The sequence below is a fragment of the Vitis riparia genome, chromosome 15 (assembly GCF_004353265.1).
Source record: "Vitis riparia cultivar Riparia Gloire de Montpellier isolate 1030 chromosome 15, EGFV_Vit.rip_1.0, whole genome shotgun sequence".
Classification (NCBI taxonomy): domain Eukaryota; kingdom Viridiplantae; phylum Streptophyta; class Magnoliopsida; order Vitales; family Vitaceae; genus Vitis; species Vitis riparia.
In genome coordinates, this window is record NC_048445.1 from 8,942,470 (window position 1) to 8,968,104 (window position 25,635).

At 31.3% G+C, this 25,635-nt stretch overlaps 1 protein-coding gene across 2 annotated transcripts in view; it reads left to right on the forward strand.

Moving 5' to 3' along the window:
- Positions 1 to 15,568: 15,568 nt before the first annotated feature.
- The window catches only part of LOC117932126 (protein VASCULAR ASSOCIATED DEATH 1, chloroplastic), a 40,735-nt gene continuing 30,668 nt past the window's right edge, over positions 15,569 to 25,635 (forward strand). Inside the window, exon 1 of one of the 2 annotated variants that reach the window (XM_034853184.1) lies at positions 15,569 to 15,871. In XM_034853184.1, coding sequence (XP_034709075.1) covers positions 15,704 to 15,871 — 168 coding nt within the window. In that variant the 5' untranslated portion in view covers positions 15,569 to 15,703. The remainder of the gene's footprint in view (positions 15,872 to 25,635) is intronic. The other variant, XM_034853183.1, reaches the window with a different exon arrangement.

The following is a 25,635-nucleotide window of genomic DNA, read 5'->3' on the forward strand; positions in this document are numbered from 1 at the left end:
AAGAAAAACAAGTATACCCTGGGACATGATAGCTTCCACCGTAAAACATCTAGGGTTTAATACATAAAAAAATTCAGAATTAACAAAAGGATAAAAAATAAAAAATAAAATTCAAATTTCAAAAACTCTGTTCTTAAGATTTACACCTCAAGGTTCAAAACTTTAAATCCATAAAAAAAAAAAAAAAATAAAATAAAAAAATTACTTTGTAACCCTATGGTAAACCTATCCTATAATTGTCACGCCCCAAAACCCACTCTAAGAGCATAACGGTTATTTCACACCTCAAGCCTAAAAGATCAAAGTGAAAATGACATAATCATTCATCTTGTAATTGGAAATTACCAATTACTAAATTATTGTTCAGAGTAGTAAAATTAATAAATTCTAAAATCTCCGGATATCAATTTTAAAAAACTAACACATCAACCCAAGTGTTATTATCCAAATAACTCTAAATTCAAATAATTCAAATGGGAAATAAATTTTAGCATCTAAACAATGTCCAAAATAAAAAGCGTTTTAACTGTCCTAACAAACTAATTTACCCTTCTAACTGTCACTTCTCGCTCGAATTGAGGGTACCTGGAAAATTATCAACAAAAGGGGATGAACTCAAAACTCAATAAGGAATATTAATACAATTTCATAGATCAAATATTTTCAATTATACTTGCAAACAAGAGATATAAAATATACTCCTTTTATAAAACTTTTGAGTTAAACATATTAATACATTTAAATCATTCAACCAAACATTTTCATATATATCAAAATTATTTCACATCCATTTCAAATCAAATACATTTAAATTGTTTTCACTCTAGGTATCAAATAACAAATAATGCCTAGTTAAGTAGGGCTTTACAAATGGGTAGCTAGCCTCAATTGTTCCTTTTAAGGCAAACGGAATTAAATATTACTAATACTAGTAACCTCTAACCAAACCCTTAAAGGTTGAGGTCTAAATCAATTACATTCCTTATTATGAAAATGTAAAAGTCAACTAATATATCTCATTAATAAAGGTCGAAAAGTCAACTATTATATTTCGTTGATAAGAACCAAACAAACCAAAGCCAAATTCTTTATTTTATTTATTCAAACTTACGAAAGCATAATATCTTCATATGTTCTATTATAAACAAAAGAAATGTCATAATATATTTTTCATGCAAAAATATATTTGATTTGTGTATAAAAGCAAAAATAACATTTACACATTTCAAACAACATATATAAAAAAAATATTTTCTTTTGTAAAGTCTATATTAATTTCTCTTACCTCAAAGGAAGTTCTCAAAAACCTTGGAAAAAAAAATTAATTATGGGAAATCTACTCTTCACCTAACATAACATAAAAGAAACAACTATTGTTACTATATCTTATTTATTAACTTAAAACTAAATATTATTATTTTATCTGTTATCAAATTTAATATCCAATTAACCCATTATTCACTTGTCTTCGACACATACCAAAACCTATAAAAAGAAATAAGGTTTCATCATTTTTTTTTTTTGTTTTCCATTGCTTTCATTGCCTCTATGTAAACCCTCTTGGATAGGAGGTTTATTATTATTATTATTATTCCCCTTTTTTTTTTGCCACCTCGAGGATGAGGTGTTGGGGCAGCGAGAGAGGACTGATGTGTGGGCTACTTTGGGCGGCCAGATGGGACTAGAAGGGGCTGCTTCCCGATGTTTCCATAAGCTCCAAATCAAGGCTTTGCACTGTAGCAGATAAGCTAGTTTGTGCGCATCTGGACCTTTTGTTATTGATATTCTTCATGGGTATGTTGAAAATGGGGGCAACATGTGTGAAATGAAGGTTCCAGAGCCATTAATGGTTTTTCTTGCTTAGGAATCATTTTATGGCAGTAAAGTCAATGGAGGACTTTTGGTGGGCCATCCATGGGGCACATATGCCCATACACTTTTTTTAAGCCTTTATGCTCACATATTTTCACCATTTTTTTTTTTAAAATTAACTTTCAAAAATTCTGGATTTTCAGTCACTTCAATCTTCAAATTAATTTTTCAAAAATTACAATTTCCAAATTCAATTTTTTTTTTTTTTAAGGATTCCATTTTCAAATAAATTCCCAAAATTTCATTTTTTAAATTTAATTTTTCAAAACCTCAATTTTTAAGTTTAATTTTAAAAACTTTAATCTTCCAAAATTATAATTCTTAAATTTAATTTTCAAAACTCCAATTCTCAATTAATTTCCAAAATTCCAATTTTCATATTTATTTATTTAATCATTATTATTTTTGTTATTATTGTTGTTTTATTTATTTGTTTTTTAAAAAAATTCATTTTTTAAATAATTCTTCAAAATTTCGATTTCCAAATTTAATTCTCATTTTTTGAAATTCTAATTTTCCAATTTTCGAACTTAATTTTCAATTTCCAAAATTCCAATTTTCACATTTATTTATTATTATTATTATTGTTGTTATTATTATTATTATCATCATCATCAAATAATTATTCAAAATTCTGATTTCCAAATTTAATTATCAATTTATGAAATTCCAATTTTCCAATTTCCAAAATTCTAATTTTCACATTTATTTATTATTATTATTATTATTATCATCATCATCATCATCAAATAATTTTTCAAAATTCCGATTTCCAAATTTAATTATCAATTTATGAAATTCCAATTTTCCAATTTTTGAATTTAATTCCCAATTTCCAAAATTCCAATTTTTACATTTATTTATTTATTTTTATTATTATTATCATCATCATCAAATAATTCTTCAAAATTCTGATTTCCAAATTTAATTATCAATTTCTGAAATTCCAATTTTCCAATTTTCGAATTTAATTTCCAATTTCCAAAACCCCAATTTTCACATTTATTTATTTAATCATCATTATTTTCGTTATTATTTTATTTATTTATTTATTTTTAAAAATTCTATCTTCAAATGAATCTTCAAATTTTCGATTTTCAAATTTAATTTCTAATTTTCAAAATTCCAATTTTCATATTTATTTATTTAATCATCACTATTTTCGTTATTATTATTTTATTTATTTATTTTTAAAAATTCCATCTTCAAATGAATCTTCAAAATTTCGATTTTCAAATTTAATTTAATTTCCAATTTCCACACTTATTTATTTAATCATTATTATTTTCGTTATTATTATTATTATTATTATTTTATTTATTTATTTATTTTTAAAATTCCATCTTTAAATAATTATTCAAAACTCCGATTTTCAAATTTAATTCTTAATTTCTGAAATTCCAATTTTCAATTTTCAAATTTTCAATTTTCACATTTATTTATTTATTATTATTATTATCATCATTTTATTTATTTATTTATGTTTAAAAATTCCATCTTCAAATAATTTACAAGATTCCAATTTTCATAGCTCCAATTCTCAAATAATTTTCATAATTCTAATTTTTTTCAAATTTAATTTCCAAAATTCCAATTCTTAAATCTAATTTTCAAAACTCCAATTCTCAAATAATTTGCTAATTTCTTTTAAATTTAATTTTCAAAGTTCCAATTCCTTAATTTAATTTTCAAAACTCGAATTCTCAAATAATTTTAAAATTTTCAATTGCTTTCAAATTTAATTTCCGAAATTCCAATTCCTAAATTTAATTCCCAAGACTCCAATTTTTAAATAATTTTGAGACTTCAATTTTCAAATAAATTTCAAAAATCCAATTTTCTTTCGAATAATTTTAATTCCACTCTGGTTTTCAAATAATCTTATGTTTCTCTTGATTTTACATAAGCAATAATGATTTTTTCATAATTTTGAAATAATGAAATTTGTGAGACCAATTCATGCAAGATAAATTGGGCTTTGGTAGGGGCTCTACATATGAGTTTTCTTTTCTGATTATCCACAGTCATACTTAATGAATATTGCTTGATTTTTATTCTGATATTTGATATGCATGTGATAATTTTATATTTGAGCTAACATTGTTTCCATGATAGTGCACTATTACTTCCTGCTAAGGTCCGCTCCTACTTCTACTACATTTATTTATTCATCCTCATGCTCGATTTGCTTTATTATTCGATCATTTTATTGGTATCCATTGATTTCCTTATCAATTGTTATGCTTGCTTCACCTTATTTGGTAGAGACCTATTTTTAGGGGCTTAGAGGGGTGATACGGTCTTTACCGTACCTTTCCAATGAGTAACCTGACTCCCGAACTCCAACTCGGTTTTTCACAAACCCGTTTTTCTAAATAAAGAGTCATAGTTAGGGTTTTTCTTTCTTATTTTGTTTTTCCTTTAAAAAAATAAAACAAAAATTAGTGGCGACTCCAAGTTTTTTTTTCTAAAAATCAAAATTTCACTAAATAAATGAAAAAAAAACTAGTTTTGCCATCGAGTGGGAATGCATTGAGCCAAAATGCGGGGTCCACACTCTAATTGTCACTTTCTCTACACTTCCAAAACACATAAACCTTATATTTCCTAATTATCATTGCACACACAAAAACTGCAAAACCTATTACTATTATTATTATTATTATTATTTTACACTTCCATAAATCACCTAACAAAATAAAATCATGTAATTCTTCTTCTTCTTATTATTATTCAATCCCCCAAGCTACACATAATGATATATTCATTTATTTATTTTAATTCCATTGCTTAGATCTATTCATCTAAAAAGAATTTTGAATTTTCCTATTTTCATTAATAAAACAACCTATATTCATAATTTCAATATTTTGATTTAAATTTTTTTAAATAAACTGAACCTAATCTAAATTGAAATTTTTTAAAGATTATCTAATGTGTTCAAAACTAACCAATGAATTTGATATATTAATCTAGGGTTAGAATCTTACTTGAAAAAATCTAAGCTCTAAACCTCCAAACCTTTAGCCATACGTTCTCCAATTCTCTAATTTTTTGCTAATAGGGTTTTTTGAATAGAAAATACAAGAATACAATCTAATTTATACCCAGGACTATTAATTACAAAAAGACCAATTTACCCTTAACGAGTTTAATTAATTAATTAGTTTATTTATAATATACTATTTTACCCCTAGAATTAATTTGGGGTGTTATAGTAATGATATAGTACTTAGAATTGCTTGTTAGACTTTTGAATCGGTCAAAATCCACTAAGGGAAAACAAATCCCTCCAAAGTTCAAATGTTAAAATGTCAAAACCATTTATAAAATATACCAAAACCTTATTGTTACTACGACTATAGCCAAGTGGGAAAATAATCCATTCTAGACATGCATCTAGGATATCAAAAAATCCTATATAACGGATTAGGAAAATCGGAGAACTTAAAAGTTGAACCTCTTTAAACTGTAGATCTCAACCAATCAAACTCATTTATGGAAAATTCACTTAAACCCCAACCACAACTGCTAGCCTGGGTAATTCAACAAGCCTAATCCAGCTACTTAGCTTGGAAGATGTGAAGTTGATTTTTTTTCTCCCAAACCAAAAGAACACAAAAACACAAAAGATGTGAAAACAAGAGTGAAACACAATCTTCTTTCCATTTCCCTTCCTTTCTTTCCTTTCTTCTACTCCATTTTCTCGACAAACAAACAATGGGTTCGGATCAGAAAAGAAAAGGAAAAAAAGATTCCTACATTTAACGATTTGAAGGTAAAATATAAAAGAATTTGACTTACATTACTTCAAAGGACCACCGATCGTTGTCACTTCTCCCTTTGAAGATTGAGAGGGCTTGTACAACTATTCAAACTACATATTAAGGTCGGACAACTACTGCAACAACAACAATCCAACTCACCAATAAAGCATGAATGACAGTTTGGTGAATAATTAAAAAAAAAAAAAAGAATAAAATGGGAAAGTAAAGTTACAAAAAAAACCTCACATTTCGGTTTTTATAGTATAAATACATATTCCAAAAGAAACCAAATGAATATATCTTTTTGAATTAAAATAAAAAAGAAAAAGAAAAAAATGAACAATATTTTTCTTAGAATAAAGATAATAAAAATAAGAAAAATATGACCAAGATATATATATATATATATATATATATAACTAAAATGTGTATGAATAATATGAACAATAGAATACAAAACCTTAGTGGGGTTGTACTGGGTATCTTAGAATTTTCCATAAATAAAGGAAGGGTCTTCCTTTGTGAATTTTGTTCTCATTTTGGTACTTGGTTCCCTTGTTTGTATTTGGCTTTATTCAATTAGTTTAAGATTCCCCCTAGTTGAGTTTTGATAATAATAAAATTATATTAATGTTATTAATGGTTCAATTAAGTTTATTTCATATATTCAAGAAAATAAGGCAAATTCAACTACAAATTAAATGGATGACCTTGTCTAATGAACACTTGTCTTGTTGAAGAATTAGGAAGTGTTGTAAGATAGGTTTTTTTTTTTTTTTTTTGGTACACTAGAGTCAATTCAAGTTATTCATACACTTAACATTTTTAAATAACCCTTTATGCATTATAAATTAAATTTATTTTCATTAAATTGGATGATTTCATAGTTTTTATTTATTTATTTATAAATTTGAGCTTAAATTCTTTAAGAAATATTTTAAAGGGTTTATGAAATTTGTTGAAAGTTTTCTCATGAGTTATCAGCCTTTATCTGGTCTTAATTGTGCAATGTCAATCCAATCGATTAAGGCTCAAGGTAACTAAATGAACTAGTTAAGTTCCACAAATCAAGATGCTCTTTTGTGAACATGAAGGTCTTGAAGGTATTTTTAACTAGTCGAGATTGAAGCCTCGACCAATAGAGGATCAGTTGAGCTCTTGGAGCTTAAAGATCACCTGTTATGACAATTAATGCCCACAATTAGCCAATCAGTCAAATAAGTTGCTCAAGCAGTTGAACCAAGTTGTGGATTTTGGGTTCCTGAGATGCCAAACTATAAATTTAAGTTTTTAAGAGCATTTAATCATATAATCTTGAGTATACAATTGCTAACCTTCCAAAATCTTATTGAAAGCTCTTAAGTGCATCTATATTTTCACTTGTTTATTATTTTGTGCACCATTAAATCAATCTTAGTTTGTTTGTATTTGTGAGTTATATTTGTTTTACTAGGATTAAATTGTTCAATCTATACTTTTTTAAAAACCTTTAAGAGTGTTGTTCAAGTGATGAGGTTTTTCACTTGAAGAGTTTTTGTAAAGATTTGGTGGAACCTTGGAATCCAAGTGAATTAGAAAGGCTTGGTTGAAGCCTTTGGAACTAGTAAAACCCTCACTCAAATAGAGCTTGATGAGAGTGGTTGTACGGTGGGGTTTGGGTTGAACCACTATAAAATAAAGCTTTTAGTTCTCCTTTCCTTTATTCACTTATCTTCATTTGCTTGTGGTTTCTTATTATCTTGTGTTCTTATCACTTGCTTTAATTTAATTTTAAAAACTTGCAAAATTGATTAACACCTAATTCAGACCGCTTCTCAGGTGAATACCTAGGTTGATTTAGTCATCTTTCACATTTAGTATCAAAATTAGACCTCTTTATTGAGACTTAACTATGTAAGAAGATGTGACTAATTCATCAAACTCATTTCATATAAAAGAGTTTTCAATTAATAGACCTTTATTCTTTGCAGGACCTGATATTTTTATTTGGAAACAAAAATGAAATGGTTTTTAAAATCAATTGATTATGATATCCGGGATGTCATTCAAAATGGTCCTTATATTCTAACTAAAATTGAGAATAGAGTAGCCATTAAAAAATCTAGTGAAGAATGAGATGATCTTGATAAGAAGAAAGTTCAATTAAATGCAAGACCCATCTATTACTTCCATCGTGCAATTGATAGTAATGAATATAATAAAGTATGTCAATGTGACTCGACCAAAGATATTTGGAGACTTAAAGACTAATTGATGAAGGAACTAATCAAGTCAAATAATCCAAGATTAATGTTCTTGTGCATAACTATGAGTTATATTTGATGAAAAATAATGAAATTATTGTTGAGATGTTCACTAGGTTCACTAATATCACCAATTGACTCCAAGCCTTGGGAAAAAGTATACATAGAACCAAAGAAAGTGATCAAGATATAAAGGTTCATTCCCAAGCAATGACAAGTCAAAGTCATGCCAATTCAAGAGGCAAAGGACCTTACCAAACTTCCTATTAAGAAGTTGATTGACTTCTTGATTACACATGGAATTATAACGAAGTGTCATAAAAAAGTGGAAGATAAGAAGAAGAATAACATAAATTTTTAAGCCTTAACAATTGAAAAAAAAAACGAGGAAGAGGCTAGTGAAGAAGACAAAGACCTCATACTCATTGTAAGGAAGTTAAAAAAGGTTTATCAAGTTTCAAATGATTAAAGAGATGAAATCATATCCAAAGAAAGATTCCTCATTAAAGAAAGAAATGTCAGACGAGAAAGAATCATCAAGTAATGACAAAGAAAAAAAAGAACTCATATGTTTAAAGTGTAAGCATCTGAGACACATTAAGTATGAATGTCTTGTAGGGAAACTCGAATCTCTTCGTTCCCTATACCTGGATTAGGTTAGAAGTATGAAAAATTTCTTAGGCTTTCTAAATTCTATGCACAGTAAAAAGAATTTGCATTTTAAAACAATAATATGATTTATAATGTGTAAATGAAAACATTACCTTGGATTTGAACGCTCCTAAATCTATTCCTTTTTATGTAGATGGAGATTGAATCCTTTGGAAGTCTCATATATCTAAGATCTATTAAATGACTCTTTCTTGATCTTGGCACATAACCAGTGGAGAAGAAGGGATGGTGGAGGCTATGACTCCCTCTTTCTCTAGAGGTGGAAGATAACTTTCTTGAAAGGTCCTAATTGACTTATTAACCCAATAAGGCTAACTAATTAATCAATTAGCCCAATTTAGAGACTTTGTTCACTGATCCCTTGTTGGGAAACTCGGATTACTTTGTTCTCATGCCTTATATCTCGTAGGATGCATGCATCTATCCCCAAGAATCTCTAGATCTAACACAATGAAAATAAATGACTTTAAAAACCATAAAATAATACAGATATAAAGATTAAAACTCATACTTGCGACTAGATGTTCCTAAATTGAAATCCATCTGATGAAGAACGTGCCTAAATGCTTTAGAGGTCTCATACACCCAAAGTCTTCTACCCGATGACTTGAACTATGTCCATGACACTTCAAAGAGTGGATGCCTAAACTCTCACTTTTTTTTTTTTTTTTTCTAAATCTGGAAGACAATAGTCAAAAGGCCATTAGGAACCTTAACTACACAAATGGGTATTTATAGGGTTCATTTCTTAGGTTTAAGTGGTTTAAGCTCACATGGGTTTGAGTTACTTAATCTAGCCCAAAACAAGTCCTAATTGATTAATAAACCACACAAGGTCATCTAATTAATCAAATGCTTTATTCATTATCCCTTGTGTAATTACCAAAACACTTTTATGTACAAGAGTAAACCAAGAGGTAATTCAACCCTCATAAATTGTGTCAATATGATATATGAGCTTAAATCGAGAATTATTGGGACCCATAGGAGTATCGGCTTCCTTAGAATCCAATTTTGAAATTAATTTAACATCCTACTATAGAGAATAAATTGCACTTCAATATCTTATGTAAATAACAATGAAACAAAGCTCAAGTCCGTGACCTACTATCCACTACTTATAGACCTGCATGAATTGGTGTTTGTAATTTAATAATGTAGAGTTATCACTTATCAATATTACCTCTCAAATTCTTGAGTTACAAAGCTCACTTATTATGTGATTAATTGACATACTCTAACTTAAATGAGTATATAATAAATTCAACTAAAGGAATTACTACGACTATAGATTTTATGATCATATGTCCTTTGGATCACCCAAAGGAACACACTATCTCAATCCCACAAAATATCATGATGTTTCTATTGAGAATACTTATTGCTACCAACCTCCTTCAATAATGACCCAATCTATAGAGATATATGACCACTTTAGGGTCTCACCCATAAGTTAAAGTCTCCTTTTAATTTTAGCACATGCTCAATATCCTTTCAAGGTTAAGAGTCCATATAGTATAGTTAGTTGGTGAATTATGATAATTGATACCCTTACGTTATGATTCATTGTAGGTCATGTCCAATATGCATCGTATACACATGTGTTAGACCTATTTGTTTAGTGGGATTGTGTTAGAAAATGTGTGATGAATCATTTATCTTCTTATGTACAATTTCAGTTTCTTTCAATTAATAAATTATCCTAATTAAAGTTTTTTCGTAGACTACCTTTTCTACCTTAGGATGTTCTAATGTTTATTCATAGGAAAGAGAAATGAACTAAATGGAGATTAATAGATAAAAAAAAAAAGAATGTAAAAATATAATGAAAAAAAATAAAAATCGAAGTAGTTATGATTGTTTTTCATGACATTTAAAAAAAACGATTTACTTATTTTGTGTAGTGAGTTGCTTGATTTCTTAATGAATAAATTTAGTGGTGTCAAAGCATAATGACTTGGAAAATTTTAAGGATGAAATTTTTGTAAGAAGGGAAGTGTGTAACATCCTATCTTGAATTTGGGGATATTTATGTATTTTGAAAATTTAAAAATACCTACCTTGATTTTGAGGATATTTATAAATTTTGAAAATTAAGAGAAAAAGAGAGAGAGAGAGAGAAGATAAGTGAGATATTTTTGTCTCTTTAACCTCCCATTATCTTTATCTCACTATGGTGTCTTTGTATCATTAAAAATTGAAAAGACAAAATAGAGAGGAAAAAAAAAAGTCTATGGAGAATTTTGATTCAAAGAGTTAGAAAGAAGAAAATTTTAGAATTTTCTTCATTCTACGATTTAAAAGTGGAAATGAATTCTTTCAAGAATTTGAGTGACTTTTTTTTAATGTAAAGATTAATAATGCAATAAGTAATTTTATAATTCTTTAATTTTTTTTAATGTATCAAATGTTTGAATTCCCTAAAGTAGATTAAGTAATATTTTTCTAAAAAATGTTCTTATTTGTATCTTATAATTTGTTTGATTGTTATGCAAGTGAATTTTACCTTTTTCAATTAATTAAAATGATATTCAAGTTATTAGTGACCTGGTCAAGAGGGGATAAATTGTTCACCTTCGTTATCCTTAGTGAGGTAGTGATACATTGCAACCTTAGTCAATAAGGGTGTTATTGGCCTTTGGTATACCATTGATTGGGAATCGTTAACAATTTGAGGCTAACCACCTAGTGAAACTCCCATCATTTGGGCATAATATTATTGTAAGTAAACCTCAATAAAATGTTTGTTTGTGAAATTCATTTGAATATGAATTGATTATGCAAATTGTATTATGTTATTTTATCTTTAAATTGAAAATGTTATATTTTTCAATGAAAGTAAATTAAATTATTGAATTAAAAGAACTTACTTGCTAATTGACTTTTATTTAAAAATGATATCTCCTAAGATTTAATTCCTTATCATACTTGATATTTCTTATTGAACTATTTTTCCTTATTGAGTTGTCGATTTCACAATTTTCTATTATTCCCCTATTCAAGTACAAATGACATCAGTGAGGAAAAATCTGGATAGGAAGGGTGTTTTTTTATAAACAACTTTAAAATTGATTTTATTTAGTATTTTTTTACTTAAGATTAAATTCAATATTAATTTCCATAATTTTTTATTTACATGTTTGGGAGAATCATTGAATTTATTGTTTAGATATTTTATTTTACTTTTGATATTGGTTTGATATGTGAATTGATCATGGTGCCCTTAAGCTCCGAGTTTGGGGTATCATATATATAGTATAGGGTGTAGCTATAGATTTTTTCCCTTTTGAAATTATATTTAAATAGCACTAATATTAGAAGCAAGAATAGTTCAAATATTTTTTTAAAAATGATGAATAAATTTTACCAATTTGTTTGAGAAAGATATATTAAGATTGCGTTTGATAATTGTTTTTTAAAACAGTTTTCTATTCTTTAGAATAAAAAAACAGAAAAACATGTTTTATAAAAAAAGAAAAGTTTTTGGTTCTTAAAAATAAAAAACGTAGAATTTTCAAAGAACATCTTTCAATTTTTTTTTTCTAAAAGCTACTTCAAAAAATAATTTAGTTAATAAAAAATTGCTTTTAAATTTCCTTAACATTTTATTATAAAACCTTTTTTTTTTATATATATTTTATCAAAAAAAAGTTTTTTAATATAAAATATTTGTGAAAGTATCTATACAAACTACTAATATTGGAAACGTTATTGCCTATATTGTAATTATTTATTGTTTCCATATATATATATATTTGGAACTAATCATTTATCCCAAGTGCATTTAGGCAAGAAATTTTTCAAAGTGGCAATAAGACCTCAAAGAGAAGATCAATTAAGGCTTATTGTCTAGAATCTCTTTGTAAGGTTGGTGTCCCACTAAGGTCATATATCTCAGTTTTATTTAACTACCTAAAATCATCCAAACGTGTAAATCGTTTTTATTCTTTTTTAAATTGGATGAAAATTCTTTTTAAACGAAAATCATCTTTGTCTAGTGTTATTTATAGTTAAAAAGATTTTCAAAATGACAAGAAGTTCATCTAGTTGGTTTCCCTAAGGATTTTATGTTAAAGATGACAAAATTGTAAAAACTATAGAGTTTTATTTATCTTTTAATCGTTTTTATAAAAAAATAAGATTAATTGTTTTAAGAATAGAAACTTATATTTTGACAAGTATTTCATCATTCATTTTTTTTTAATCTTAAGTTTTCATATTGAAATAATATAAGTCATTAAAGGTCATTTATGCATTAATTTTCTATATTATGTGTAAGTTTGACAAAGGTTTGACTAAAGCGGCTAAATCAATTGAGACTGTTCACTCAATAGGTTAAACTAGTAATCGATCAATAAGTTCCTATAACTTAATGATCACTTTTTATAACTTTGGCTACCTAATGACTAGTAGTCAACCCCAACTATACCTAATGACTATTTTGAGCTTTCAACTTTGTTACAAAATATTTTTTTTTGATAGGTAACTCTGTTGCGAAAATAATGAGAATAGGCAAAAAAATAAAAATAAATAAATAAGAACACATAGATTTACATGCAAAACCCTAGACAAGAAAAACCATAAGTATATGAACAGAAAATCTACTAAGTCAAAATTTGTTACAAAAGCGGAGAGTTATGAGTGACTACTATAAAGACATAAACATCATAACCCTAAATCCTATACATCATCGCTATATATATATATATATATATATATATATATATATATGTATGTGTGGGTGGGTGGGTGGGGGAAGTAATAAATAGAGCTTCATTCACTCCTCATAGGATAAATTATCTTATGTTGGTATAGCTAAAATCCTAACATTTACCTTTCAATAATTATTACCAACTTTACAAAAATATTCTTCTCTAAATTTATTTCTTTTCTCTTTAATGTTTGGGTATTCTCAAGAGATTCATGTCTTAATGTTTGTTATTTTTCATTTATTATTAAAATAAAATAAAATGTTATATTTTTTATTTTAATTTGTTTTTATTTATTTATTTTTTGTAGATGACTACAAAATATGAATATTTAACCTACAAGAAAAATGAATAATTAAACATACCATGACACTACACATAGGTAACATGAACAATATGAGGTTAGACCTTAGGACATCCGATACTTCTCTTACTAAAAGGGATCAATTGAAGGCCTCATGAAGTCTCTACCTGATCATTGAGATTATATAAAGTTTGCTATGAAAGAAGAGATTAAAGTTAGAGAAACAAAAAGATTTTTTGACGTAGTTTGTGAACTTGAATTGGAAGAGGAATGGCATTTTGATGCATACAAAGCCAACTATTGCATTATCAATACATCCAAATCTACATAGTGTAAGACACATGAGTCATTACTCATGAGAGAAAGGCCTATGGCTCGGAAAGGTCGGACTTAAAGAAGTGTGAGAACAAATATTGTTTTCCATAGGAGTTTTAAGGAATACAAAAAAAAAAAAAAAAAAAAAAAAATAGAATACCGTTTTGTATTTCAAACATTTTTAATTTTATAGTGTTGATTTTCATTGTAAATTTTTTCTTTATTAATTAATATAAGGTAATTTTAGTACACATTTAAATATTTTAAATATCAATACAAAGTAATTAAGATATTAAATTTAAATATCTAGCACCCAAAGTCCCATAAAATTTTATGTACTTCAACAATTGGTAGATTGGAATGTGGTATTTTCTTTCCATTGATTTTCTGCCTTTTATGTTATGGTTGGTCCGCTCAAATAAATTTGAAAACAAATATATTTAAAGAATTATTATTATTACTGACGTGCACCACCCACGTGACACTTTCTTAGTTTTATAAATGTAATATGTTTTAATTTTAAATATTGGATATAACTTATAACATATTTTCAATAAATCTAAATTTCTATCTATATTAATATTAATTTATACTTGCCACTAATATTAATTTACATTTGATTGATGCTATTAAATTTGCTTTACATATATTGTTTTTTTTTAAACTACTTTAAAAAAATTTAACTTTAATATATACTTTCAAAATTTATATTATTATCTTCTTATTATCTAATGTCATAAATTTTATCACATATATATTGTTTTTTCAATAAAATAACCCTAACATACATTTTATTACTCGTTTATATATATATTAAGAGTTTTTTTTTTTTCAAAATTTCTATGAATTTTGATTAATTTCCATTCTATCAATATTTTTGTTTTCCAAACTTCCATTCAGTATTTTTGATATTTCCTGAAATTTTCATAAAATCAAAGTACTAATATTTTGATAATTTTCAATGTATATATTTTTAAAATTTTTGGATAACATAATATAAAAAAATTTATTTATAAATTTTAAATAATTTAATTGCAAATATTGGAATACAACATAATTTTTGTTAAACAAATATCCCATATTGAAAAATAATATGTGTTCCATTTTTTTTTATTTTACAAATTAAATATAAATATAATATAACATATTTTATTGCATATACTATTTCACAATTTTATACTTATTAGGTATGATATATAAGAATATTATATCAAATCGAAAACATGATATACTTTTTATCCAAGTTATAATATATTAAGATATAAATATCTTATTTTATTCTATCAATTAAATTATGTATAATTTAAATTAGGGTTTGATCGAAGCTTTTGGAGTTAGTAGAACCTCATTCGATTGGAGCTTGGGGAGAATGAAATCGGGTTTGGATCCGTTATAAAATAGATTTTACAATTTTCCTTTTCTTTCTTTACTAATCTTTGTTTGTAGTAAGTTTTTTATTATCTTGCATTCTTATCACTTATTTTAATTTAATTAAAAACATGTAAAATTGTCCTTTTGCACCTTTATAAATAGAAGGTGAAATTGACATCTCAACTTATCTTATGCTGCACTTACACGCAGCTTATTATTCTCCTTACGCTTCATGATTCTGCCACGTCAACAGGAAACTACCAGAAGTATAATCCAGTGCAACTGAGTTCAGAATCTAACATTCCAATCGCTACAGGTCGACACGCAGCGCGCTTCTTGTCTGTTATTAGCCTCGTAAAACCCCCCGACTACTCTCTCTATACGAGTCCACCGTTTTCTCTCTAACAGTCCAACAATTTTGGACTCAGAAACCCTAGATCTTTCTTAGTTATGGAGGTGGCATCTGAAACGGTGGAGAAGGTTGAGTCCTCTCGATCCATGGAACATTCTCCCTCTAAGTCATCCTTGGACTCCGCCTCCGAAGCCTCCGATCAGCCGGATCGCACCGATCCATCCAACGCTTCTCCTAATCCACTCAAGGATGTTGATTTTCTTCAGGTGTGATTCGGAATAGCTACTCTTCTTATGTCCTGTGAATTTTTACTTTTCAGTTTGGGTTTTGTGGTTGATTGCCGTTGGAACTCAATTGCTGTTTTGTTGTGGTTCGATTCTCTTTGAATTATGTTTGATTGTTGAGAAAAATGTAGGAAACTGAAGATTAAAGTACATTTTGGTTGTTGTGTTAAAAGAAAAAGTATTAGCTCGCTTCAGTTTGATCAGAAATGCTACTACTGTTTGATCCTGATGAATTGTAATGTTTAAATAAAATCAACTTGCTGTCAGATTGCGTTCTTTTGAATTAATAGTGACTTGACTGTAGACTGATGATGAAAGGCACTCCCAATTAATCCTTTGATTGGAGGATAGACCAAAGAAATCTAAATCCAACTCTTAAAACAATTATATCATTTCAGTTATCACTTGCTCTTTTATTGCTAACTAGGAAGAATTTATTTCCAATAGTCCTCTCTTGTTGAAGTATGCCCAACTTGCTAATAATGCGTTGAAAATCATCTTTAGCAAGTGGGTTGGTGAAGGTATCCTCAAATTGGTTGTGAGAGGAAGTGTTGGTAGGTGGAAAAAGTGAACTTTGAAGATATATACGCTCAAAATTACAATCAAGTTCTCTGTGCTTTGTCCTTGAACAATTAGATTTTCAGCTTGGTGTACAGCTTTTTAGTTATCACAATAAAATACCATGGGCTGTTGTAGACTCCTGTTCATATATTGCAAACATTTGTAGTTAACTAGTGATGGTAAGATAATAAATCAAGCAACAAGAAGATGATAACCCTAAGGGTTAGCCAATCGATAGCCTTCTGTCTCTGTGAGCTATAGACATTGTCCCATGAGAAAATTAATTGGTTTTGCTTCAAGAAGGAATTGTATTTTTGTTGAGGGAGATACAACCACTTTGGAGATCTCACAACAGAAGTTGTGATGGAAGCTTTTAGTAGATTGGTTGAGAAGGTTTTGGAAGGTGGCTCGATCCAAAGGTTTTTTTTTGGTGGGATTAAGGGGTGGGGAGGAGTGTAACATTTCTCATATCTCCTTTTCCAATGATTCTCTTCTGTTCTATGACACAGAATGGGGACAACTTAGATTTCTCATCTATGTTACATTTTGTTTTGAGACTGCATATGGTTTGAAGGTTAATTTGGAGAAGACTTAATTTATTCGATGGATTGTAGAGATCATTTCTTATCTTTATTAACAGTTCCATCGTGTTTGAACTAGAGGCCCATTGGGAGTTTCTTTTATGATTAACTTGGATTGGAATTGTGTTGCGGATAGATTTGAATGAAAAGAGTAGTCTCTTGAAGCATTGGTATCTTCTCGAAGGAGGTGGAATTACTTGATTAACAAAGCATGTTGTTGGTTCTATCAGTATATTTTATGTTTGCATTCATTATGCCAGCTTTGGTTGGCTACTCTCTGAAAAGCTTCAGCAAGACTTCCTTTGAGGTGGTATTAAGGGGAAATAGAGCTTTGTTTGGTTGATTGAAATGTGGTTTCCCTCCCAAGGAGGGAATGGGGTTTAAAAAGGTGCGCATGTTAAATAAATAGTCTGGAATTCTTAAAAAGAACAAGTTATGTTGGAGGTTGTCCTAAGGCATATAGGTTGGAAGAGGTGGTTAAGAGAAGGTTGGGATGAGTTTGATGTTGCTTTCTTTTTCTTTGAATGATGGGTGGGCGAGTAAGGTCTTGGTTTGATTTGTGCTATGTAGAGTCGGCACAACACTTAAGATTTCCAATGCCTTTTTTCATTTCAAGGGACAAAATGGCTTCCATTGCTAGGTATTTGGGTTTTTCTTGGGTTGAAGAGCCCTTTGGAACCTGACATTTGTGACTTGTGGTAAGGGAATTTTGGAAGCTATTAGCATTTGTATTCCAGTCAGGAAGGAAGAATATTTTGAGATGGAAGGCTTTTGTCATAGGATTTTTCTTGGTGAAGTTTTAATACCACATATTAATGCCTTAGTAGAGGGTCATTTCCTCATCTAAAAGGTTATGGATGTTTGTTGCATTGCTTGAGGTGACTTCCCTTGTGTAAATAGTTTTGATGAGAAATTTGTCATTGGATTATCGGTATGCTCTTGAGGCTTAATGTAATAGCAAAACAAGAAAAAAAATTACTCTTTAAAAAAAGGGTAAGAGGATGGAGCATGATTAGTTGGTGTTGCTTGTGCAAGAGGGCTGAGGAATCTGCTGATTATTTGCAAATCCAATGTTTAGCTATCTGGGAGTTGGGAGTTGTGGTTTTTGATGTTCTATCTATTTCAAGTTTCTTGGGTGCTTCTTCTGAATGGGCATGGTTGTCCTAACATGGAAAATGGGAGAAAGGTTTGGAGGACTGTTCGTCATTATATAGCCTGGTGGGTCTAGAAAGAGAGGAATAAGTGAACCTTTGAGGGGATTGAGTCTGGTATTCCCCAATTCAAAGAAGTCTTATTGCCCTTGCTGCAATCTTAGGTTCAGGTTGGCTTAGTCTGCTGCAGAGGGTCCCTTGTGGATTTTGTTTGTAGTTTTGGATATTCACTTTGGATTGGAAGTCTTCTTTTTTCCTTTTTTTTTTGTTAAGAAACAAAATGTATTAGAATTGAGTAAAACACATGAAAAGGATGAAGAATCCTCTCTAGATTTACAAAAACTGATCAAAGAAATAGAAGATTAAACATTCTCCAAAAACACTAAAAAGACACATACATCCATATAGAACCATATGAGAATATACAACTAAGGGTGTAAATAAGGTTGGTTCAGTTGGTTTTTAAACAAAAAATCAACCGACATAATCAGTTTACATGGAGTTAAAAACCGAACCAACCATAATTTCATTGAAAAACCAAACCAAACCAAACCAAACCATTTAAGTTCGGTTTGGTTCGGTTTTTCTTAATCGGTTTTGGCCTAACAACGAATTCCATTTGGGCCTTAGTCCCAATTGAGTTTTAAAGTAAATTTTATTTCATTTTGAGACCAAATTTCATGATCCATTCAAATTTCAGTATACATAATTATAGAAATAGAAACACTAAATTTTAAAAATCTCCAACAGTAATATTTTCATTTTATCTTCCATTTTCTCAAACTTAAAACAAAAATTAATAACACCTCTATTTTCTTCCATGTCTTAAGCTCCATTAACTCTCAAGTTGAAAACATAAAACCATCCCCCATCAAATTGTTTTCCAACTCCTCCTATTGTTGGAATGCCACTAGGATATTAATTTTATATTAGGTGGCTGCACTCATATCCATCCTGCAAATTCACGTGGTTAATAAGAAAAAATATGCAGCATTATAACACAAAGAAATTCTATTTCATTGAAAGTTGATAACCAGAAACAATAAACAATGAATTAATGAACATTATGCAACATCCACATGCAGATGGTTCATCTCATTGTACAAATATACCTCTCAAAAAAAAAAAAAAAAACAAAAAAAAAAATTCTCACTGTGCAAATACAAGAAAGAATAAATTGATATAAACAATGGACATTGAATTAATGCATATAATGCAGTATCCACATGGGTTCTGTAACACTAAGTTTAATGGAGTCTACCTCTTGAATTAAATGGTGAAATTACTAGTTTGCAGTATAGAGAACTTTTGATCCTGAACCACATACAAAATACATGCAAGTTCCTTGAAAGTTTGCAACCAAAATACAATAAGCAACATAGTCCATCATCCATTTAGCATACATAATTGTAGAAAAAAAAAAAAAAACACAAATTCCAATCTTCCTCTCATAACAACAAACGATGTACAAACTACAAACTTCATAATAAGATCTTGTCCAATATCATCCCATAGCAAGTACTCCAAGGAGCAAGGTCCAAAATGTCCATACTTCATCACTATAAAGTAGATCAAATAATAATGGATTAAATTTAGATTAATAATCAATTAAAGTAAAATTAAAAACCATGAACAAATGTAATAAAAATAATAACAATGAATTAAATTTAATATAACAATAAATTAAAGTTAATAACCATGAATAAGTGTATAAAAATAACTTACATCACACTTAATCATCAATAACCATAGGCTCCTCCAATGCACATGACAAATCTAAGCAAGAAAAAAGTATACATATAAATAAAAGCATTCTTGGTTGTGTTAATGGCGAAGTTTTTTGAAGTAGAGAAAAAGGCTTTCTAGGTAAAGTTTGAAGGTTCCAATGGGGGAACTTGGATCTCAATAACAGAGAGGACTCGAGGGTTTGTTGTCTTAGTAGGATTTGGAAAGGAGGAATTGGAATGGTTGTCGGAGCATTTGAAGAAAGTTGTGGAGTTGGAGGCTTCCAGGGGTTTTATTCGAAAGATTAGGGGCAAGACTATGACTCACTTGATGGAGATTTGTTTCAATAGTAAAGGGTGATTCATGAAAATTACAAAAATTGTTGCAAAAAGGAAACTATTAATCCTTATTGTTCTTGAGGGTGTTAAAGGCAATGGGTGGGAAGCCCTAAGAAAGGCGATTTCTTCAGTGCAAGATTTTTCTGATCAAGCTGGAAGAGTTTCGAAGGAGATGATTGAAGATTTTCAGGCGAGTAAGGGCATTTACAGAGGATGTCGGTCCTATGCAAATGTGGTTGCAGAGAAAGGACCTAGGAGCAGAGCTCTGTTGCCAGTTGGAAAATGGACCAAAGCTGTAATTTGTGAAAGCAAAGAAAAAGTTCAAGATTGGGTTCATGTAGGAAAAGCTATTGCGAGGATGATGGGTACGAAAGGAATGGTGTCTGTAACCCCTATTTCCGCTTACAAGGGGTGTTTCTTTGTGGATTCTACAAGGAGAGCTCAATGGTTCCAAGAGTAGGGAAGTTTATTAGTGAGAGGAAAGTCTATTTTTCTGAGGAGATGGTCGTCAAGAGAAAATACGGTTGTATTTGGAAAATTCAGAAGGGGTTGGTTAGAACTAAAAGGTTTTCCTTTTCATTTGTGGGACGAAGATCAGTTGAAATACATTCTGAAGATGTGGGGGAGGGTAACGAAGGTGGCACGAGACTCTTTGAAGCTTGTAGACTCGTCGAAGGTGAAGTTGTGGGTGGAGATGCTTTGAAATGTCGTGCTACCTGCAATGCTAGAGGTGGAAGATGGGGCTTGGTCATTCACAGTCGCAGTTCCAATCATCGGAGAAGATGAAGAAGACGACCTTTTTAGGTCTGAGTCAACTCGTAGTAGGGACGAGTTGATGCCAACGGGAGGTTGCGTCTCTTAGAGGCCAAAGAATGCAGAGGGGCTATGTGGTAGCACTAGGGATAATGAGTGCTATAGAAGGAGGCCTCTTTCTCAATCACGTTATCATTATTCAAGTTCAAATTTGGCTTCCAAAAGGGAGAATGGCTAGGGAGGGAGTCTCCTGGGCCCAGCGGAGGGAAACAATAATGGGCCCACTAAGCCTAAGGCCTTGTTTAAAGCCCGATTTGTTAGGGCCCAGATTGGGGTGAAAAGTCTTGGGCCCCCTGCTAGTCCAATTTTTATTCAAGCCCACGAGATTGTAGCGCTGTCGTCCTCAGCGCTCTAGTGCGCAGAATCTTCTGCAAAGGAGGTCCGATTGTTTGTACGCTCTCAAGGTCCAGTCAAAGCTAAGGCCAACGGGGACGAGGCTTTCTCAGATGAGGATGGTTGGGCCGAGTGGGGTCCGATCTTCGTGGTTCATCAATCACGGATTTGCCTTCTAATCCAGAAATCAGAGGTAAAGGGCTCAGCTTTAAGTGGAATTGTGGAATGTCGGTAGTGGAAAACATGGAGGTATGCCAGTCTTCACCTTCTCAGTCACTCGAGTATGTTTTTCTCCCTTCTTGTGGTTTGACTCTTCCTTTGTCGAGTCCCTCTGGTCCAGATCTTCCTAGTTCAGTCTTTCATTCTTAGTCTCCTATGGAAAATTGAGTGATTTCTGAAATTTTTTCTAAAAAAGACATTATTGGCACTTTTTATGAAAAATCTGTTGGCAATCCTATCCGTGATGTGGTGGAGGCCCAATTTGCTTATTCAAACTAGATGTCTGAGAGTTTTAACCCCGTTAAGTCTAAACCCAATTTGCCTAAGGAGGTTTCCAATCTGGTTACAGTTAGCCAGGGTGATACCATGGTCTTCTCATCGGGCGAGTTCCAAATAGAAGGCTTGTTCCCCAGGAAAATGGCTAAAGTGCGTGAGGTTTTAAGTTCTCTGGATATTAAGGTTTATTCCAGGAGGAAGAACAGATGCTCCACAGGTATGTGAGACTTGTTGGAACTGGTTTGGTGGTTTAGGGTCTGTGAGGTTTCTCCATGAAAATAATCAGTTGGAATACCAGGGGTTTGGGATCAAGGAAAAAGCGAAGGGTGGTCAAAGATTTTCTTAGGTCAGAGAATCCGGATGTTGTGATGATTCAGGAAACAAAAAAGGTGGAGTGTGACAGAAGGTTTGTGGGTTGTGTTTGGACGGTCAGAAATAAGGAATGAACTGCTCTTTCGGTGTGCGGGGCTTCAGGTGGAATTTTGATTATTTGGGACTCTAAAAAACTGCGCAGTGAGGAGGTGGTAATAGGATCCTTCTCGGTCTAAGTCAAGTTTGCTTTGGATGGGTTTGGACCTCTTTGGCTGTCCGCAGTTTATGGCCCAAACAACCCCTCACTTAGGAAGGATTTTTGGTTGGAGCTTTTAGACATTTTTGGCCTATCTTTTCCATTATGGTGTGTGGGCGGTGATTTTAATGTCATAAGGAGAAGTTCATAAAAATTGGGTGGTTCTAGTTTTAACTTCAAGCATGAAGGACTTTGATGGTTTTATAAGAGAATGTGAATTGTTTGATCCACCTTTACGAAACGCATCATTTACTTGGTCAAACATGCAAGAGTCTCCCGTGTGTAAGAGATTGGATCGTTTTCTTTGCTAAAATGAGTGAGGGCATTTCTTTTCTCAAAGCCTTCAAGAAGCTCTTCCTAGAAGGACATCAGATCATTGGCCGATAGTTTTGGATACCAACCCGTTCAAGTGGGGCCCAACACCTTTTAGGTTTGAGAATATGTGGTTGCAACATCCTAGTTTCAAGGAGAGCTTTAAAAGTTGGTGGAGAGGTTTTCAAGGAAATGGGTGGGAAGGTCACAAGTTCATGAGGAGATTACAATTTGTTAAAGCCAAATTGAAAGAGTGGAATAAGGTTTCTTTTGGAGAGCTAAATGTAAGGAAAAAAAGCATCCTTAATGATATAGCTAACTTTGATGCCATTGAACAAGTAGGGGGTCTCACTTTTGAACTTTTAGTTCAAAGAGCCTTAAGAAAAGGGGAGCTAGAGGAATTAATTTTGAGGGAAGAAATTCATTGGAGACAAAAAGTTGGGGTGAAATGGGTTAAGGAAGGGGATTGTTAAGTTTTTTCATAAAGTGGCTAATGGCAGGCGAAATAGGAAATTTATCAAGGTGTTGGAGAATGAAAGTGGCTTAGTGTTGAATAATTCCAAGAGCATCACAGAGGAGATTTTACTTTACTTTGAAAAGCTTTACGCGAGTCCTATTGGAGAGTCTTGGAGTGTTGAAGGTTTAGATTGGTCCCCTATATCAGAAGAGAGTGCGTCTAGGTTGGACTCCCTTTTCACTAAAGAAGAGATTTCTAAGGCCATTTTTTCAATTGGATTGAGATAAGGTGCCGGGGCCTGATGGCTTTACCATTGTAGTATTTCAAGATTGTTGGGATGTGATCAAGGAGGATTTAGTGAGAGTGTTTGCAGAGTTTTACAGAAGCGGGATTATCAATCAAAGCACTAATGCCTCCTTTATAGTTCCGTTACCCAAAAAAAGCTTGACAAAGAAAATTTCAGACTTTAGACCTATTAGCTTGATCACTAGTCTCTACAAGATAATAGCCAAAGTGCTATCAGGGCGTCTAAGAGGGGTACTACATGAAACCATCCATTCTGCTCAAGGCGCTTTTGTTCAAGGGAGACAAATATTGGATGCAATTCTCATAGTCAATGAGATAGTGGATGAGAAAAGACGATCAGGGGAGGAAGGAGTCGTCTTCAAAATTGACTTTGAAAAGGCTTACGACCATGTGAGTTGGGATTTTTTGGATCATGTATTGGAGAAGAAGGGGTTTAGTCCTAGATGGAGGAAATGGATGAGTGGTTGTTTGTCCACGGTATCTTATGCAGTCTTAGTGAATGGAAATGCTAAAGGGTGGGTCAAGGCATTTAGAGGCTTAAGACAAGATGACCCTTTATCCCTTTTTTTGTTTAATTTAGTTGCAGATGTACTGAGCAAGATGTTATTGAGAGCAGAGGAAAGAAGTTTGTTGGAGGGTTTCAGGGTGGGTAGGAACAGAACTAGGGTGTCCCATTTGCAATTTGCAGATAATACCATTTTCTTTTCTAACACTAGGGAGGAAGAATTGCAAACTCTCAAGAGTCTATTGCTAGTGTTTGGTCATATTTCTAGGTTAACCTTGACAAGAGTAATATTTAAGGCATCAATCTTGATTAGAATCATCTTTCTAGGTTGGCTGAGTTGCTTGATTGCAAGGCTTCTGGTTGGCCTATACTCTATCTGGGTCTTCCTTTGGGAGGGAATCCCAAGGCTTGTGGCTTTTGGGATCCAGTGATTGAGAGGATCTTAAGAACATTAGATGGGTGGCAAAAGACTTATTTATCTTTTGGAGGAAGGATAACTCTTATCCAATTTTGCCTCACCCACATGCCCTGTTACTTCCTTTCCTTGTTTAAGGTACCTGCTTCAGTGGCTGCAAAAATTGAGAGATTGCAAAGGGATTTTTTATGGTTAGGGATTGGGGAAGGTAAAAGAGATCATCTAGTTAGTTGGGATGTAGTGTGTAATCCAAAGGCAAAAGGGGGTTTGGGATTTGGGAAGATTTCTCTAAGGAATCTTGCTCTCCTAGGGAAATGGTTGTGGAGGTACCCTAGAGAGGGTTCAACTTTATGGCATCAAGTCATTTTAAGCATTTATGGATCACACTCTAATGGTTGGGATGCTAACACTATAGTCAGATGGTCACATCGTTGTCCTTGAAAGGCTATTGCACAAGTTTTTTAGGAGTTTTCTAAGTTTACTCGGTTTGTGGTAGGGGATGGGGAAAGAATTTGGTTTTGGGAAGATTTGTGGTGGGGGGACCAACCTTTGGGATCCCAATATCCAAGATTATTTAGAGTAGTCTCGGATAAAAATATTACTATTTCTTCAATTCTCGGTTGTACTCATCCTTTTTCTTGGAACTTTAATTTCTGCCATAACCTTTTCGATTTTGAGATAGAAGATTTAGAAGGCCTCATGTGGTCACTTGAGGGTTTGCATCTACCACCTTCGGTTTCAAATGCGAGATCCTGACCTTTATTTTTTTCAGAGCTTTTTTCAGTCATTTTCTGGTTCTCCTCTAGCTTTTCCTACTAAGTTCGTTTGGAATTCTCAAGTCCTTTTCAAAGTCAAGTCCTTTGTCTGGTTAGTGACACACAAGAAGGTAAATACTAATGACTTGCTACAATCGATAAGACCCTACAAAACTCTTAGTCCCGATATTTGTAATATGTGCATGAAGTAAGGAGAATTAGTAGATCATCTTTTCCTACATTGCTATTTGACGATGGGGTTGTGGCACAGATTATTTCAATTAGCCAAGATGGATTGGGTCCCCCGAGGAGCATCTTCGACATGTTATCCATCAATTATAATGGTTTTGGTTCATCTAAGAGAGGGATAGTTTTGTGGCAAGCTGCGAGCATTGCTTTAATTTGGGTTGTGTGGTGAGAAAGAAATGCGA